Here is an 18,057-nt window from a genome sequence, read left to right as displayed (position 1 = left end):
TACAGCCCCTCTGACAAACATCATACTCAAAAATAATGAAAAATGAACAACCTAAATTAATTTAATTCCCTTTTCCATTGAACAGTTTGGTTTTAATTAAGTTGAAATGTGAATGGAAGCTTCAAACTGAAATGATCTTAGCAACCTTTGGAGCTTCCCCTCAGGTCTGTCGATAAGGCTCATAATACACGTTTAAGACAAAAAGAAAAGAAAATCTTCTGCAATCTCTCTGCTGAACTATTGTGCGACACCTACCCACAGTTCTCCTGACAGTACTGCTGGTCTATCGCTTGGTGATTTTGTGTTATGAAGATGGATTGTATTGTCGTGTTTGTCCCTGCAGAGACGATATGAACAGAGACATCATGCTTTATTGGCCACAGTTTGATTTCATTACATTATCATCATTATTATTATTATTATTAAGAATTAGTTTGATTTATTATTAATTATCAGTCATTATCATTATTAAATTGTCAATATAATAAATTCCTAAAAACCACATTAGCTTACAAACAAATATTTGTGCACCAAATTGTGAAAAGTCTAATGCTGTGTTCACACCAGATGCGGCACGCGCGTCAAGCGCAAGTGATTTACATGTTAAGTCAATGCAAACTCGCGAATAGACATTCTGCAGCACGATACGCGCGAATGATGCAAATTGCGTGAATGGCGCGGGGTGAATTGAGCGTTTTGCGCATTTAACGCGAAATCTCTCGAATTCCAAAATCTGAACTTCAGCGTACATTCGCGCCGCGTTAACCAATCAGAAGCTTGCTCTTGTGGGGGCGTGATTGTGATGTAGAACCTGATGTCGGTGTTCAGAGGGAAATCCTCCAGCCTTCACCGACAACAGTTCATCAAACTGGGCTGGGCTCAGTCAGAAGCACCGCTGAAAGTCTCCGTCATCCAGGTAAAGTTTCTGGAGGAGTTTATGAGCTCACAGAGCTGGATGCACCTCTGAAAGCATGTAGTGGACTCAGACACGACCCTAAACATATCCATGGTGTTTTTCAATCTTCATAAAGCACATTAACACTGTTATTTTCTTCATAAAATCCATGTTAGCTATTTAACAATGAAGCTAGAGTCTTCGGGCAGACAGAAGCCCTGCCCATCACGCGAATCCGCGTCTGTTCTGAAGTGAATTTGACACGCGAATGAAGCGGGGTTTGACGCGCGAATGAAGCGAGTAACCTCAAATGTTCAAGCGGCTATTTATGCGCGAATAGTGCAATTTATCCACGCGTTCCGCATCTGGTGTGAACACAGCATAACACAGGGGTCACCAATCTCGGTCCTGGAGGTCCGGTGCCCTGCAGGGTTTAGTTCCAACTTGCCTCAACACACCTGCCTGTATGTTTCAAGTATACCTAGTAAGACCTTGATTAGCTTGTTCAGGTGTGTTTGATTAGGGTTGGACACCGGCCCTCCAGGAACAAGTTTGGTGACCACTGGTCTAACAAAATAATTGATTAAATAAAATCCAACCTCGCAATAAAACCCAACATGCTTTATAAAACATCAGGGTTTTTTAACCAACTTACAGTCAGTAGAGTTGATCAGCTTCTCCGGCAGGCTTTCTAACCACCCTGAAAAGGACAGCATGGAAACGAGTTCGGATGAAGACAACAGCGCATCTGTAAAGGCATATTTGAAGACCGAACACCGTCCGGTACAGCGTCTTTTACCTTCGACTGTTTTTCTCAGATTGGTGACTACGTGTGACAGAAAGTTGAAAGGGACGACGGTGTCTGTCAGGTTGGTGCTGTGATTGGGAATCGAAGTAGAGGGACAGCAGTAGACCTCGTCTGAATAAAACACATTGGAGAAATCGATGTCTGGAGGCCAGGGACCAGGAGAGGCAGTAGAGGCCGCTGAAAACAAACAAAATAAACTGAACTATACAAAAAAGAACAATGATCAGAATATATATATATATATATATTTATATATATATATATATATATATATATATATATATATATATATATATACACATACATACATAAACACATACATACATACATACATATATATATATATATATATATATATATATATATATATATATATATATATATATATATATATATATACACATACATACATACATAAACACATACATACATATATACGCAATGTCAAAAACAAACAAAATAAACTGAACTATACAAAAAAGAACAATGATCAGAATATATATATATATATATATATATATATATATATATATATATATATACATACATACATAAACACATACATACATACATATATATATATATATATATATATATATATATATATATATATATATACATACATACATACATACATACATATATATATATATATATATATATATATATATATATATATATATGGTTCGCTGGTTCGAACCTCAGCTCAGTTGGCGTTTCTGTGTGGAGTTTGCATGTTCTCCCTGCCTTCGCGTGGGTTTCCTCCGGGTGCTCCGGTTTCCCCCACAGTCCAAAGACATGCGGTACAGGTGAATGGGGAAGGCTAAATTGTCCGTAGTGTATGAGTGTGTGTGTGAATGTGTGTGTAAATGTTTCCTAGAGATGGGTTGTAGCTGGAACGGCATCCGCTGCATAAAAACTTGCTGGATAAGTTGGCGGTTCAGTCCACTGTGGCGACCCCGGATTACTAAAGGGACTAAGTCGACAAGAAAATGAATGAATAATAATAATGGTAATAATATTAACAATAATGGCGGTTCATACTGCTGTGGCGACCCCAGATTAACAAAGAGCCGAAACTAAAATAAATGAATAATAATAACAACAACAACAACATCTAAACGTGCCAATCTAGTTGGTATTTCTTTTAAATACAACTAATTTTGTCTTAAACGAGCATAAGCAGTTAGGAAAGCGATCAAATACTTTCATTAAAGATCTGAGCATTTTTAAAGTGACACCGGCAGCTTTCACATGTGGTCTCCCATCCAGGTACTGACCAGGAACAGCCCTGCTTAGCTTCAGTGGGCAACCGTGTGCAGAGAGCTAGCTGCCAGCTATTTATTTTATATATAACACCTTCAAAATTAATGTTGTTTGCTCTAATATTTATCTTAGATTGTCTTTCAGTTTTAGGCTAAATCAGGTTTTGTAAAATAAATTTTTTATATTGTATAATAAAATATCAATGTATTGTTTTATTATTGTCATAAACTTTAAGGCACTTCAAGAGTTTACACTCAGCTGATGATTTATCATACGCTTGTTTGGCATGCTGTCCTGAAGAGAGCGCGGGACAGTAAGGACCAGGGCCGGCAGTGTTCTTGCTGTGGGGCTAATAGTGCTAACCACTGGGCCGCCGTGCCGCATAATCTACGAGGAGTAAAGGAGGAGAAGGGGGAGGAAGGGGGGTTTCTTCCAGACAAAGGTAAACATTAAATGAAGACTGTGGTTATTTATAGTAACTTTGGAATCTTTTAATTGGGGAATCGTGATTAGCTAATGCGAGACCGGCTGTGGTAAATCGTAAACACGCGATCCACTCGAAATCAGTTTATAAATAAACTTCGCATGATGAGTGCTGAATTACTCTGTGTTGACAGGTGTCTTCTTAAAAGTGAGACCATGCTTAAATCTGTGCACCAAAGCGTTGAAGACTGGCAATCATGAAAGTTGATGTGATTTTAGGACCGCTTTTGAAACTGCCACAGCAAAGAAATCCAAAATAAATAGTGTTTACTATTTAACCCAGTTTTTATATTCCCGGTTTTAATAACGTTCATTCATTCATTTTGTTTTCGGCCCCTTTATTAATCCAGGGCCGCCACAGCCAAATGAACCACCAATTTATCCAGCACATTGTTTTACGCAGCAAACGCCCTTCCAGCTGCAACCCATCTCTGGGAAACATCCATACACACTCATACACTACAGACAATTTACCCTACCCAATTCACCTCCACCACATGTCTTTGGACGAAACCAGAGCACCCGGAGGAAACCCACACAAACACAGGGAGAACATGCAAACTCCACACAGAAACGCCAACTGACCCGGCCAAGGCTCGAACCAGCGACCTTCTTGCTGTGAGGCAACAGCACTACCTACTGCGCCACTGCGTCGCTGTTTTTATAACACCTTTTTAATGTTTAAGATGCAGATATGAAGCAAGATAACCCTGGATCTGTTAACCGAGAGATTGGAATGACCCGGGGTTGAGGATTTCAAGTGTAAAGGGTCCAACCGAATATGCCTAAATATCTGCATACAGTACCTGTGGTCAGTGCCGCTGGCGTGGTGTAGGCTGGTATAACGTTGGAGTCGTTGAAACTGTAAATGAAAAGAAAACAAGGGTAAAACCTCACTTTACTGCCACATATATATATATATATATATATATATATATATATATATATATATATATATATATATATATATATATATATTACTGCCACATTGAAGTAACAATAACAAGCATGGCAAGCAATCTGATTTAACGTGCTGAGTCATTGAGCACCTAACATATACAGTTGAAGTCAGAATTATTTGCTCCCTTTGAATTTTTTTTTTTTACTAAATATTTCCCAAATGATGTTTAGCAGAGCAAGGAAATCTTCACAGTATGTCTGATGATATTTTTTCTTCTGGAGAAAGTCTGATTTGTTTTATTTCGGCTAGAATAAAAGCAGTTTTTAATTTTTTAAACACCATTTTAAGGTTAATATTATTCGCCCCTTTAAGCTATATTTTTCTCGATAGTCTACAGAACAAACCATCGTTATACAACAACTTGCCTAATTACCTAACCTGCCTAGTTAACCTAATTAACCTAGTTAAGCCTTTAAATCTCACTTTAAGCTGTATAGAAGTGTCTTGAAGAATATCTAGTCTAATATTATTTACTGTCGTCATGGCAAAGATAAAATAACTCAGTTATTAGATATGAGTTATTAAAACCTAAAAGTTATTAAAACTGTTAAAAGTTATTAAAATCTTCTCCCAGTTAAACAGAAATTGGGGGGGAAATAAACGAGGGGCGGTAACACTTTAGAATAACTATCCGTTATAACTAGTTAATAGTTCATTAATAAACTGTTAGTTAATGAGTTATAAATGACTTGTTAAATAAAAGATAATAGTTTGTTATTTTTTAATAACTGTGCCTTATAGATAACCAATAGATAACTTACAAGCTGTTAGTTAACAAGTTACAAACGGTTTGTTAACTGTATTTTAATGATTTATAACTATACCTAATAAATTAGTATTAGACCATGAACAAGCTGTTAGTAAATTACTTACTAAAGACTTGTTAAGTATCAGTTAATAGTTTATACATGTTATTGGGATGTTATTCTAAAGTTGCAACTATTCCTCATTTATTAACTGTTAATAAATGAGGAATAGTTGCAACTAGAATAACGTTCCTTTAAGGTAATAAAATCACTGCTTAGGCTACACGGTAGAATTTTAATAAGAGTATAATCTTAATCATATTAAAATCAGAGTATCAGAAAGTCTCTGGTGAAGTCGCGAGCTGTCAAAGACAGGGGATTACTCTGCCTTTCAGCATGAGCCCTCCAAGTTTAGCGTGTTTCCTCATTAAACGCAACGAAAGCGTATGCTTCGCATTGTTGTGTAAGAATCCTTGTGAAATACAGTAATACTTTAGGACGCTTAGTTTAAGCAAATTTGATGAACGGGATCATGCGTGTTGAATCTGAGGGGAGTCGCTCCAGTATGGAAGGCCGTTGGGGCCAAAACGTCTGCAGCGCGTTGTGTGTGTCTTTCTGTTTGTGTCTGTGTCAGGCCCGTTGAGGGGTGTCAGGGGTGGAGTGAGTGACGTATCTGAGTAGGGGCGAGAGCGGTGTGCAGTGTATTTAACAACCGGTTTGCGAGAGATTATCATTTATTTGCAATTCCTGTATTTTGGCATTTTTTTGCAGTCCACTTAGAATCCAACATGGAAATCAATGTTTTCTTTATTGGCATTGATTGTTTTGAAATTTAAATGTCATTAACATGCCTGTGTTTTAATTTCTGTAATTAATATGGCTTTCAAGCCAGGATCTTGATGGTTTATTGTGGGTATGTTGTTTACATGAAGAAATCTGTGTTACAAGTTAAACAAAAATTCTATTAAACAATTATATTTAGAATTTTAATAGTTTTTGTCTTGCGTTTACATTAATTTTACATTTGAATAGCAAAAATTACAAGTTTCAGTATTTTAAATGCAATTAATCGCGATTAATTGCGATAATTTTTTTTTTAAAAGGTGCGATTAATTAGTTAATTTTTTTAATCGATTGACAGCACTATTTATAACACATTAACTAAAAGTTTATTACTGATCTATTAACTAGTTATAACGGATAGTTATTCTAAAGTGTTACCCTGGGGGCTAATAATTCAGGGGGGGCTAATAATTCTGACTTCAACTGTATGTTTTTAGCTGTCACATAATTGATGATAACATTTACCTGCTATTGAAATCCATGTCCTCTTGTAAGGTCAACATATAGAGAGCAGTGATAGAAATGACACTGCAAAACAACAAGATCAAATAAGGTCAAACGCAGGCCGATACTTCATTTGATCTCAACCTCTCCTCGGTACATCCAACGCATTGCATGTCAGGTCAGTTTGTAGTTGTTGGTGTCGCTTTGTAAAGAATCTCAGTTTATTTAGACTGAAAATGTAATATGATTGTAAAGTAGATGATGTGCACTTGAGATTAATAAATAACACTGCAGTCATGCAAATAAACAGCCAAGATGCCTGAACATATTTACATTTGCTAGCCGCAGCCATATCACCCTGCAGCCCAAGAGCCGTTACTCACTGAAGCTGAGCAGGGCTGAGCCTGGTCAGTACCTGGATGGGAGACCATGTAAAACTAGGCTGCTGTTGGAAGTGGTGTTAGTGAGGCATCATCCTCACCTGCCATAATGAGATGTATACTAATGATAAAAGAAGTATTTGTCCACTGATCTGTGCTGTAAATGCAACTTCTGTTTGATTTCAATCTTTTTTTATTAGAAAAAAGGCTGTATTTTATGTATCTCTTGTCCAATTACAGCGTAGGAAGCGAGGCAGCACCAAGCTCTGCTTCGGGTCAGATTGCTCAATCCCTTGGCTCACTCAGTGTAAAGCTTTATTAAATTGTTTTTATACATTGTGGACGTTTTTATTATAGGTCCTTGATTTCCATATAATAGGTCATGTATTTCACATGTCTATCTCTTATTCAGTGCTAGAATCTGACATAAGGTCGCTCTGAAAAGACGTGAGGTGAGGCATGCAGTAGCATTGCCGCACTGAAGAGGGCGTGCGTGGGTTGTTAAAAGATCAGATATGGTTGCGGCCGGAAGTTAACGAGAATTATATATATTATTCATTACATTTTCCATTTATTGTATTTTATTAACGTCTACCCCCATCCCAACCATCACAGCACTGTAAAAACAGCAGCTGTTCCGAGTATTATTTATGTCATCTATTAAATTACCCAATAAATTGTATTTTTTAACACCTACCCACCACCCCAACCCTAAACGGTCACAGCACTGTTAATATACTGAATATTGTTATACAGCAGGGGTGGCCAACCCTGCTCCTGGAGAGCCACCTTCCTGCAGATTTCAGTTGCAACCCATATCAAACACACCTGCCTGTAATTATCATGTGGTGTTCAGGTTCTAATTAATTGGTTCAGGTGTGTTTGATATGGGTAGCAACTGAAATCTGCAGGAAGGTGGCTCTCCAGAAACAGGGTTTCCCTACTGAAAAAAAACATCTTAAACCAGCCTAGGCTGGTTGACTGGTTTTAGCTGGTCGACCAGGCTGATTTTAGAGGGGTTTTGGCCATTTCCAGGCTGGTTTCCAGCCATTTCCAGCCTGGTCTTAGCTGGTCAGGCTGGGAGATGACCAGCTAAAACCAGCTTGACCAGCCTAGCCAGGCTGGGAGCCCAGCCAAAACCAGCTATGTCCAGTTTAAACCAGCCTGGTCAAGCTGGTTTTAGCTGGATTTAGCTGGTCATTTTCCAGCCTGACCAGCTAAGACCAGGCTGGAAATGGCTGGAAACCAGCCTGGAAATGGCCAAAACCCCTCTAAAACCAGCCTGGTCGACCAGCTAAAACCAGCCTAGGCTGGTTTAAGCTGGATTTTTCAGCAGGGCTGTTATACAGTGTCATTAAAAGATGCTGCTATATCAATGTGCGTATCACAACTCCTGCCGGCCGCATATCAGATCTAGACTTTACCTGCGCGTGTGAGCTCCCGTTATTCTTGTTTAGCGGTTGCTCTTCTCCTGCGCAGTAAAGTTCCACAGGAGTTCGTTATTTTATGTTTTGCTCTGACTTACTGCAAAAAAATCCCTGATGTCAGCTCAAAAATTTCTCACAACTGGACTCTCAATCAATTTATTATTTGATATTTTCTTATGCTGTGTTCACACCAGACGCCGAACGCACGGATAAATCACGCTATTCGCGCGTAAATTGCCATGTAAGCATTTGAGTTTACTCGCTTCATTTGCGTGTCAAATCTGCTTCATTCGCATGTCAATTCGCGGATTCGCGTGATGGGCAGGGCTTCTGTCTGCCCGGTGACACTAGCTTCATTGCTAAATGGCTAAAATGGATTTTATGAAGAAAATAACAGTGTTTATGTGCTTTATGAAGCCTGAAAAACACCATGTCTGAGTCCACTACATGCTTTCAGAGGTGCATCCAGCTCTGTGAGCTCATAAACTCCTCCAGAAACTGAACCTGGATCACGGAGGCTTTCAACGGTGCTTCTGACTGAGCCAAGCCCAGTTTGATGACTTGTTGTCGGTGTCGCCTAGAGGATTTCTCCAGGACACCATCAATAGGTTCTACATCACAATCACGCCCCCACAAGAGCAAGCTTCTGATTGGTTAACGCGGCGATTTCAGATTTTCGAACTCGAGAGATTCGCGCGAAACGCAAATTAAGCGGCTCAAACGTGCAAAAAGCTCAATTCGCCCCGCGCTATTTGTGCGTATCGCGCTATTCACAATGCGCAATTCGCGTCATTCGCGCCTCGCCATTCGCGCGTATCTCGCCGGAGGATGTCTATTCGCGCGTTTGCATTGACTTAACATGTAAATCACTCGCGCTTGACGCGCGTTCCGCATCTGGTGTGAACGCAGCATTAAAGTAGTAGTTATATAAACTTGGGAAAATAGTAAAATAGTAAAAATAAATAAAATAAAAATGTATAGTTTCAATTTAAAGTTATATCTATTTTTATATATATATATTTAAAGTTATATATATATATATATATTTAAAGTTATATATATATATATATATATATATATATATATATATATATATATATATATATATATATATATATAAATGTGCATTTATGATGTGAGTTTCACACAGGTGAGTGGGCTTCACAAACCACCTGTAGAAACACTCTTCAAGCTATATATAAAACTGTTGAATCGTTGAATCGACGAATGTCTCCTCACTTTTAAGTCGCTTTGGACAAAAGCATCTGCTAAATGATTAAACGAAAAAAAACGATAATCTCACTACTGAATATTCCATTGTAGTATTAGTGATATTGTCCAAACTTTGTGTGGCCTACAGCTCAAAACAGATTTAGGAAGCTTCATGGAATTGGTTCCTATGGCTGTGCAGCTACATTCAAGCCTTACATCACCAAATGCAATGCTATGTATGGGACGCAGTGAAGTAAGCCAGATCAACTAGAGGTGACTCTAGACCAATCACGCTTCTCTGTCTGGCAATCTGAGGGTCCAGTTTCTCCAAAGGTTCGTACGAAGGTTCAGTCAATTAGTGGAGTGAGTCAAACCAATAAAACTACATGGTTGATTTTCCAGCATTGCCTGTTTTCTTTGTAAAGTTGCTATGACATTATCTGTGTTGCATGAAGCGCCCTAGGAATAAAAGAGACCTGACTAATCTGTCCTTTATAGGCAAGTTCAGATATAGGGTCAAATGTATTTTAAAACATCTTACCAAAGAGCCATGGTTGTGACTAGCATGATAATGCTAGCTTGGAATACTCGGTGTTGAAGACAGTGGTTGTATCTCCCACAGAAGTAGTTCTGGAAGAGAAATATGAAGGTGTCACATTTGTACAAATCAGTGTTGAAAATGTTAAGTAACATGGTTTTCGTTACTTTGCTAGATTGAGAGGGAGATGGTACTGGTGATGGCAGTTCTGCACGGGATGTGCAGTTTTTGTTGATCTTCCTGTGACAAAAAGATTTCAGTAAACATCAGATTTCAGGGGTTTGCATGAAGACACAAACAGTGTGTCTGGAAAGCATTCACAGCACTTTTTTTTTCACAGCCTAATTGCAAAATGTATTTACTTCATAATTTTCTTCAGAAATCGACAACCTGTACCTCATAATGATAACGTGAAATATGTTTTAATACTTTTGTAATTGTATTAAAAATAAAAAAAATTAAATAAATACATACACGTTTCAAAAATCGGAAGTACATAAATATTCACAGCCTTTGCGCAATACTTTGTTGAAGCACCTTTGACACCAATTACAGCCTCAAATCGTTTTGAGAATGAAGCTACAAGCTTGGCCCACCTGTTTCTCCCATTCTTCTCTGCAGTTTCTCCATAAGGTTGGATGGGTCGCATTATTGCACGCTTTTTCCAGATATGTTTAATAGGGTTTAGGTCTGGGCCCCCACCCCCACACAACCAACCCTACTTTCCCTCCTTTCAAACGTGCGACACGGTGGCCAGTGATTAGCGCTGTTGCCTCACAGCAAGAATGCCCTTGGTTTAATTACCCTCCAAACCAGGCGACATTTCTGTGCAGAGTTTTGCTCGTTCTCCCCGTGCTCGCGAGGGTTTTTCTCCGATTTCCTCCCACAGTTCAAATTCAAGCACCCTAAACAATTGATCCCAAATATTTACAGCCAAGGTCTGGGTACACCTCTTCTCAGCCATCCATATCTGACACTTCGCTACAAATAAGCAAGGGGGGCAGTCATCGAGATCTACCAGAGCTCAAACTCCCCTGCAACGGGAGGGAGCCCAGGGCTTCAAGGATCTCATAAGCTCAGGGCTCTCTCCCGGGACAGCACGCCAAACAAGCCTTATTATCAATCATCAGCTAAGTGTAAACTCTTGAACTGTGTGCTGATGGTCGTTTTCTTTTTTGAAACCCCAGTCTGAGATCACATACATTCTGGAGCAGGTTTTCAACAAGGATGTCTCTGTCCATTGCTGCGTTCGCCTTTTCCTCCATCCCGACTAATCTCCACGTTCATCCTGCTGAAAAATATCTCCACAGCTGATCCTGCTCCACTTTGATCACTGTAGTGATGGTACTGGCCATCTAACGGGTGTTGCCTGGTTTCCTCCAGTCACGATGCTTGGCAATAAGAACAATCGGAACAGAGAATTTGGTTTCTGATGGTCTGGGAGTTCTTCGGGTGCTCTTTGGTCAAGCTCCAGGCATCTGTCATTTGGCTGTACTGAGGAGTGTCAGCAATCTGGTTGCTCTACCATACAGGCCTGATTGGTGAAGAGCTGCAGAGATACTTGATCTTTGGGAAGTTCGTGTTCATGTTCTTAGACACCTCCCTGACCTTAAAGGTAAGATAAGGTCCTTATGCCCTGATCTCTTAGTTTGGCGGTGGCCAATCTAGAGGAGTATTGGTGGTTACAAAACTCCTTCTCTTTTCTGATGATAAAGGTCACCGTGGTTACTAGGATCTTGATGCTGCAGAAATTTTAGCAGCATTTTCTGTACCCTTCCTCAGATCTGTGCACACATACAATCCTGTCTTACGCTGCGTTCACACCGAATGGCGTGACGCGAATTGCGCGTTTGACACGTTTAATGTGTGTTTTGCGCGAATCACTCGAGTTCGAAAGTCTGAACTTTAGCGAAATTCGCGCCGTGTTAACCAATCAGGAGCTTGTTCTTGTGGGGGCGTGATTGTGACGTATTGCCTGTTGGTGGTGTCCCAGGAAAAATCCCTCAGCAGACACCGACAAGAAGTTCATCAAACTGGGCTGGGCTCAGTCAGAAGCACCGCTGAAAACCTCCATCAGCCAGGTTCAGTTTCTAGAGGAGTCTATGAGCTTAAAGAGCTGGATGCACCTCTGAAAGGATGTAGTGGACTCAGACACGGCCCTAAACGTATCAACGCTGTTTATCAGCCTTCATAAAGCACATCAACACTGTTATTTTTTTTATAAAATCCATGTTAGCCCTTTAGCAATGAAGCTAGAGTCACAGGGCGGACAGAAGCCCTGCCCATCACGCGAATCCACGTCTGTTCTGAAGTGAATTTGACTCGTGAATGAAGCGCGTTTGACACACGAATGAAGCGAGTAACCTCAAATGTTCACGCGGCTATTTACGCTCGAATAGCGCGATTTATCCGCACGACAACTCCTTGGTGTTCATGGCTTGGCTTGTGCTGAGAATTCATTTATTCATTTTCTTGTCTGCTTTGTCCCTTTATTATTCCTGGGGTCGCCACAGTGGAATGAACTAACTTATCCAGCACATTTTTTACGCAAAAGATGCCCTTCCAGCCGCAACCCATCTCCACACACACACTCATACACAACGGACAATTTAGACTAACCAATTCACCTGTACCGCATGTTGGGGGGAAACCGGAGCACCCGGAGGAAACCCACGCGAACGCAGGAAGAACATGCAAACTCCACACTGAAACGCCAACTGAGCCGAGGATCGAACCAGCAACCTTCTCGCTGTGAGGCGACAGCACTACCTACTGCGCCACTGCCTCGCCACATCTTAAGAATTTCAGTGGAAACAAAAAGGCTTATGACAAAGGTTATGGACACTTGTGTACACCTTTTTTGTTGTTTGTTTGGGTTTTTTATATAAATTTACAAAAATTTCAAACAAGCTTTTCACAATTTCATTATGGGGAGTTGTTTGTAGATTTGTGAGGAGCATAGTACACTTAATTCAGTTGAAATATGGCTGTAACATAACAACGTGAAAACATTGAAGCGCCGTTAACATTTTCCAAATGCACAATACAAAGCTAGGAAAATCAGCACACACGTTTTCATCCTTCAAAAATACAACTCAAATGAAAGAAATAAGGTGCAGACCCTTTAGTAGGAGCTTTGCTGTTGGAGCGCATGCTGCCGAGCGTCTTCAGTTTGGCCAGGCGAGTGTTCCAGACCTCAAGCTCTTGAATGCGACTCTCAAGGTTATCAGTGAGCTTACACAGCTGCTTCACAGCACCCACGTTCTCCATGAAAATCTGTTCCTAGATTAGAAAAAAGACCAACGTTGTGTTACAAATCAGTCTGCCTAGAAAACATCAGCTGCAATTATTCACTAGCTCACCTTGTCCACCATAAGGAACTGATCAATCGTCTCCCCATTTATGCAAGTTATATCCCCCATCTCTCTCACAGCCGAAGGCAGGAGTTCTCTGACTTCCTGCGCGATGATTCCTAATCAAAGAGAGACGGCCCACATAGCAAAATTTCTCTGGCCCAGCTCTGGCCCACACAATCAGGTTTTGCTTGGCCCACATGCCGCAGTGAATTACGGTACATAACTGGACCAAATCTGGCTTCCAGACAAGGGCCAAACACGGACCATATCTGGGCCAAGTCTCAGCCAAGTTAATAACTCGTAACTGGGCCTGAACTGAGCCAGATAGGTTGGTGTGTCACGATTGCAATGAAATTGATAAACCCATGGAGTGATGCGCTTAAGGCACACTCTGGGCACGCTTTTTCTTAAAGTGACCTGATTGGTAGAATTTTTTTTCTTTACTCAAAAATGATTTTAGTGTATTTTAAATGTGGGTCAAGACTGGCCAAACTCAAATGGCCCACTTATCACATTTTTAAATCTGGGCCAAATACTACGTTTTTCATCTGGCCCAAATCTTGTGTGCCGCCTTAAAAACGGTGCCACCTCTGCCAAACCCGGGCCATGTTTGGCCCACATGCTGTATGCCAGTGCCGGATGAATGCCTGCTGTGCCAGCTTTGTGCCAAATCTGGGCCAGAATTCTTTGCTACTAGGGGTGTGATGGTGAGCACCTTGACTGAACACTGTTTTAAAGAAGTTGCGTGCTAATTTAGCTTAGTTTTACCTGTTTCATGACATTGGTCGATCCCCATCCTTGAGGCAAACTCTGGTCTATAATCGTACTCCACAATCCTCATCTGAGCTATCCTCTTGAGCTGTTCCGTTGAATCCACCTGCAGCACAAGAAGACGCAAGAATAGCCAGCTCCATTACCACTAAAGAGAAGCTGTGAACATATGAACATGAAGACAAAGGAACATCGCCGCCAAAAGGGAATCTGCGGAAGGAACTAAACATCCATTTTAAAGCCCTGCCCAACCTGTGAAACTCCAGCCACGATTTGGTCTTCTGAGACAAATTTGGGAAATTGTAAGCTTAAATCTGTGATCTTTGTTTGTTTGACGTGTTCAGCCGATTAATGGCTGTCGGGATAACATTTTCCCTCCATTTTAGTCACTTATATGCAGTGTAACTCAGCTATGATGAGCATCAAACCTGATGAGGCAAACAACTTCAAATCACCACGGGGAAAACAGCCTTTCCTGGTTTTGTTATGGTGGCACACCATGAGCAAAATCGCCGCTACAGTTTGTCTATGTTTGCCGCAAGGTATCATGTCAGTGTCATGGATGAATGACCGCAAACTCCAGGTGAGTTTTCTTGCATATCTGTGTTTGGAGCTTCTTAAGTCATTCAGTCTGACATTATGCCCCCGTTTACACTACGGCGTTTTAGATCAGAAACGATCTGCGTCCACACTAGCGTTTCGCCTAGCGTTTCTGAACATATCTCCGTCTACACTACGCCACCAAAAACGTATGTTACAAGATCATACGCGCACTCTGGGCATGCGTGTTCTAGTATAAACAGGAAGCATGTGTCTTGCTCGGCATTTGGTTATTGTTAGTCAACAAACGCCGGTTGAACAATGAACGCGATGGCAAAGAAAGCAAGAGAGGTATTTTTGTGGACAGACGACGTGGTCGAGTTGTTACTAAACGTATCAAATGAATAACTGCACAATGCCGCCTAAAACAGACAATTGTCCAAACAACGCTCCCATTTCTGTGTCCATGTTGTTGTTTCCAGTGAAAGCTGGTCTGCTGTCTTCTGGTAGCGTTAAAGCCATGTGTTATAGTCATGCGATAGGGGCTTGACGAATAAGGGAAGGATACGCAATGACACAAAAGCCCCAATCAGCTAGCGAATGTCGGCAGCCCCGCCTCCATTTTCAGATGTCTCTGTTTTTCCTCGTCCACACTGAGAGGGAGCAGCAGCGTTTTAGAATGAAAAAAGCCTCTACAGCGTTTCCAAAACGCTTTGTTTTCGGCGTTCGAAAACTCCGGCGTAGTGTGGACGGATGGCGTAACCGTAACAAAACTTATGCATTTTCAAACTAAAACGGGGCCTCTGACAGCTGAAATCTTACAGTGTGATGTGGGAGTCATGTTCATGAAGTCTGACAAGCAACAACTGATTAGAATTTGTAATGTCAACAGAAAAAAAAAATGTTCCAAGAAGCTGAAGACAGATGGATCTGAGCATCTTGGATGAAACTGACCACCTGAAAGCTGCCTTTCAAGGCTATTCTCTTTATCTAGATCAGTGGTTCCCAATTCTGGTCCTCTGGATAATATCGTAATCTTTAGTAGTTCGATTAATATCACAAACACAGATTTAGTTTAAGAGAGATGCAGCACAATCAGAAAGTTACAGACACACCGTTTCCTGAACGACAAAGCCGATTGAATGCTCATCAACTCAGACAGGTGAAGAAACTCAGCAGAGGGACACACTCACTTCTTGAATGTTTTGTTTGGCTCGTCTGTCTGAGGGATGCATGACGTTGCCCATTATCTTGGTGTTCCCGCAAACCACCAAAGCCTCGTCAGGGCTGTCAGTGTTGATGCCGATCCTCCCATGGCACACTATGGACTCTGGGGCATGTCCTTTTTGCCAGAGAACATCACTATCGTTCTCAAACAGACCAGGGTTGGAGGCCTACAGATGAAAAGATGATAAGTTGGAGAACAAATCAAAGTTTTCGATCAATAAAGCAGCTAACTTTGAGGAAAACATGCACTAATCTGTTTGTCAATTGATGTTCCAGTGATTGGGTCTGTCCATGTTTGACCCAAGATGTCATTGACATCTAGCCTGATTCATCAGTAGATCTACAATTTAGTTGCCAAACACAGTATGATTGGCCAAGGCTTTCCTTGTGGAAACACTGCAGTGCCAAAAACAGACATTTTCCAGAACTATACAAGGCTTACTGTCCAAGAATCTGCTGTGATCTAGGTTACACGTGGGTCGCAGAAATAAATGAGGACATCAGAAAAAAAAAAGATGCTAAGTTAAAAAAAATTAAAGTCATTAAAAGTCAAGTCCATTACTAAATGAGTCAATCAATCAATCAATCAATCAATCAATCAATCAATCAATCAATCAATCAATCAATCAATCAATCAAGCCTTTATTGTCACTACACATTCGTATAGCGAAATTGGACCCCCCAGACCATACACAAAACATCACACTTTTCAGGGGAGACAGATCATAGGAGGTAGCATTTAGAAACGAAGAAATATACATTTGGACAGTTAGGCAAAAAAAAAAACCTCCCCCTCAGCTTGCCCTTGAGTAGGACAAAGTGAGAAGAGGGAGAAAAACAGCCCTATCTTAGCATAAGCACACCGGCAAGACACAACATAGACACAGGGGATGGGAACAGGGGTCATGGAAAACAATCCGTTGAGTGCGGGCAGCCAGCTGGTCCAGCAGCCATTTCAAGGCGCAAGTCACAGTCCCGCCCACGCCCCACGTGGGTAAAAGCACACAAAGGCGTTTGGATGGGGATAAAAAAAGGGCCATCCTTTATTACTCCATCGTAATGGAGTAATGAAGTTACCTTCATAACCTAGTTACCTTCATTACTCCATCGTAATGAAGGTAACTAGGGCGATTTTAACCTGTGTTGCTTATGAAAAAGCAAGAATTAGGGATTAAACAAGTAGGTGGGTACGTGGGTGTTGGATTCAAAGGTTCCCAGCAATGTAATTAGCAACTTCAGTCTAGTCAATCTATTTTTAATACAACACCAGGAAGACTTACCCTAACAATGATTCTTTCAGAAACATTCGCGACCAGCAGGAAGCTCTCGTCCTTCACAGTGGCGTACAGACCCACCACCATCATAAAGTACCTATCAAATGCAAACAGACATACAGATAGTGGCCCTATATGACTATTCACATAAAACACTTTACCCATGGAAGCTCAAGCTTGCTTAAATGGGCAAGCTTTTGTAGCCCCTTTAGCTGCCCTTGGCTATGGCCGCATTTTAGGATAACAATGTCTCTTATAGGCTACAAAGACTCTAAAGCGAAGGTCTCAAACTCCATTCCTGGAGGGCCGCAGCTCTCCAACTGACATCTGCTCAATAGTCTCTAGTAGTCTTGAACACCGTGATTTATTAGGATCAGCTGTGTTTGATTAGGGTTGGAGCAAATCTGTGCAGAGCTGCGGCCCTCCAGGAATCCAGTTTGAGACCCCTAAAGCAGGGGTCACCAAACTTGTTCCTGGAGGTCCGGTGTCCTGCAGATTTTAGCTCCAACTCTAATCAAACACACCTGAACAAGCTAATCAAGGTCTTACTAGGTATACTCGAAACACCCAGGCAGGTGTGTTGAGGCAAGTTGGAGCTAAACCCAGCAGGGCGCCGGACCTCCAGGAGCGAAATTGGTGACCCCTGCTCTAGAGGTACATCTTAACTTAAGTTCTAACATTTCTTGGCGTGTTCCTCAAACTATAACTTAAAACATTGCTAGGTGCGGTACCTGCAGGTGATACAGAATTGTTTGATTTGGATGGTAAACGGTGAGGAACTGTGTACTTAATCCCGATCTAGTCCACTCTCCCAAATTTTTATGTTGTATGTATATTTTTCGGGTCCACGGAGGAGCCGTCTTTTGGTTTACTTGTTGGCCCTTTT

General features: G+C 41.0%; 2 protein-coding genes across 4 annotated transcripts in view; both read right to left on the bottom strand.

The window, feature by feature from the left end:
* The window catches only part of rab3ip (RAB3A interacting protein (rabin3)), an 847,807-nt gene that overhangs the window by 740,450 nt on the left and 89,300 nt on the right, over window positions 1–18,057 (bottom strand). The window lies entirely within an intron of this gene.
* Window positions 1–18,057, bottom strand: part of myrfl (myelin regulatory factor like) — a 51,368-nt gene that overhangs the window by 16,207 nt on the left and 17,104 nt on the right. For both annotated transcript variants that reach the window (XM_002667649.8, XM_073948309.1), the window contains 12 exons: window positions 17,178–17,268; window positions 15,864–16,064; window positions 14,128–14,236; window positions 13,366–13,475; window positions 13,125–13,285; window positions 10,171–10,243; window positions 10,007–10,095; window positions 6,468–6,530; window positions 4,259–4,314; window positions 1,695–1,880; window positions 1,551–1,595; window positions 256–337 (listed from right to left, as the gene is read on the bottom strand). In XM_002667649.8, coding sequence (XP_002667695.4) covers window positions 256–337; window positions 1,551–1,595; window positions 1,695–1,880; window positions 4,259–4,314; window positions 6,468–6,530; window positions 10,007–10,095; window positions 10,171–10,243; window positions 13,125–13,285; window positions 13,366–13,475; window positions 14,128–14,236; window positions 15,864–16,064; window positions 17,178–17,268 — 1,266 coding nt within the window. The remainder of the gene's footprint in view (window positions 1–255; window positions 338–1,550; window positions 1,596–1,694; window positions 1,881–4,258; window positions 4,315–6,467; window positions 6,531–10,006; window positions 10,096–10,170; window positions 10,244–13,124; window positions 13,286–13,365; window positions 13,476–14,127; window positions 14,237–15,863; window positions 16,065–17,177; window positions 17,269–18,057) is intronic.

Source organism: Danio rerio, chromosome 4 (assembly GCF_049306965.1).
Source record: "Danio rerio strain Tuebingen ecotype United States chromosome 4, GRCz12tu, whole genome shotgun sequence".
Lineage (NCBI taxonomy): Eukaryota > Metazoa > Chordata > Actinopteri > Cypriniformes > Danionidae > Danio > Danio rerio.
Note: the sequence above shows the minus strand (reverse complement) of the source record. Positions and strands in the feature narration are given on the sequence as shown.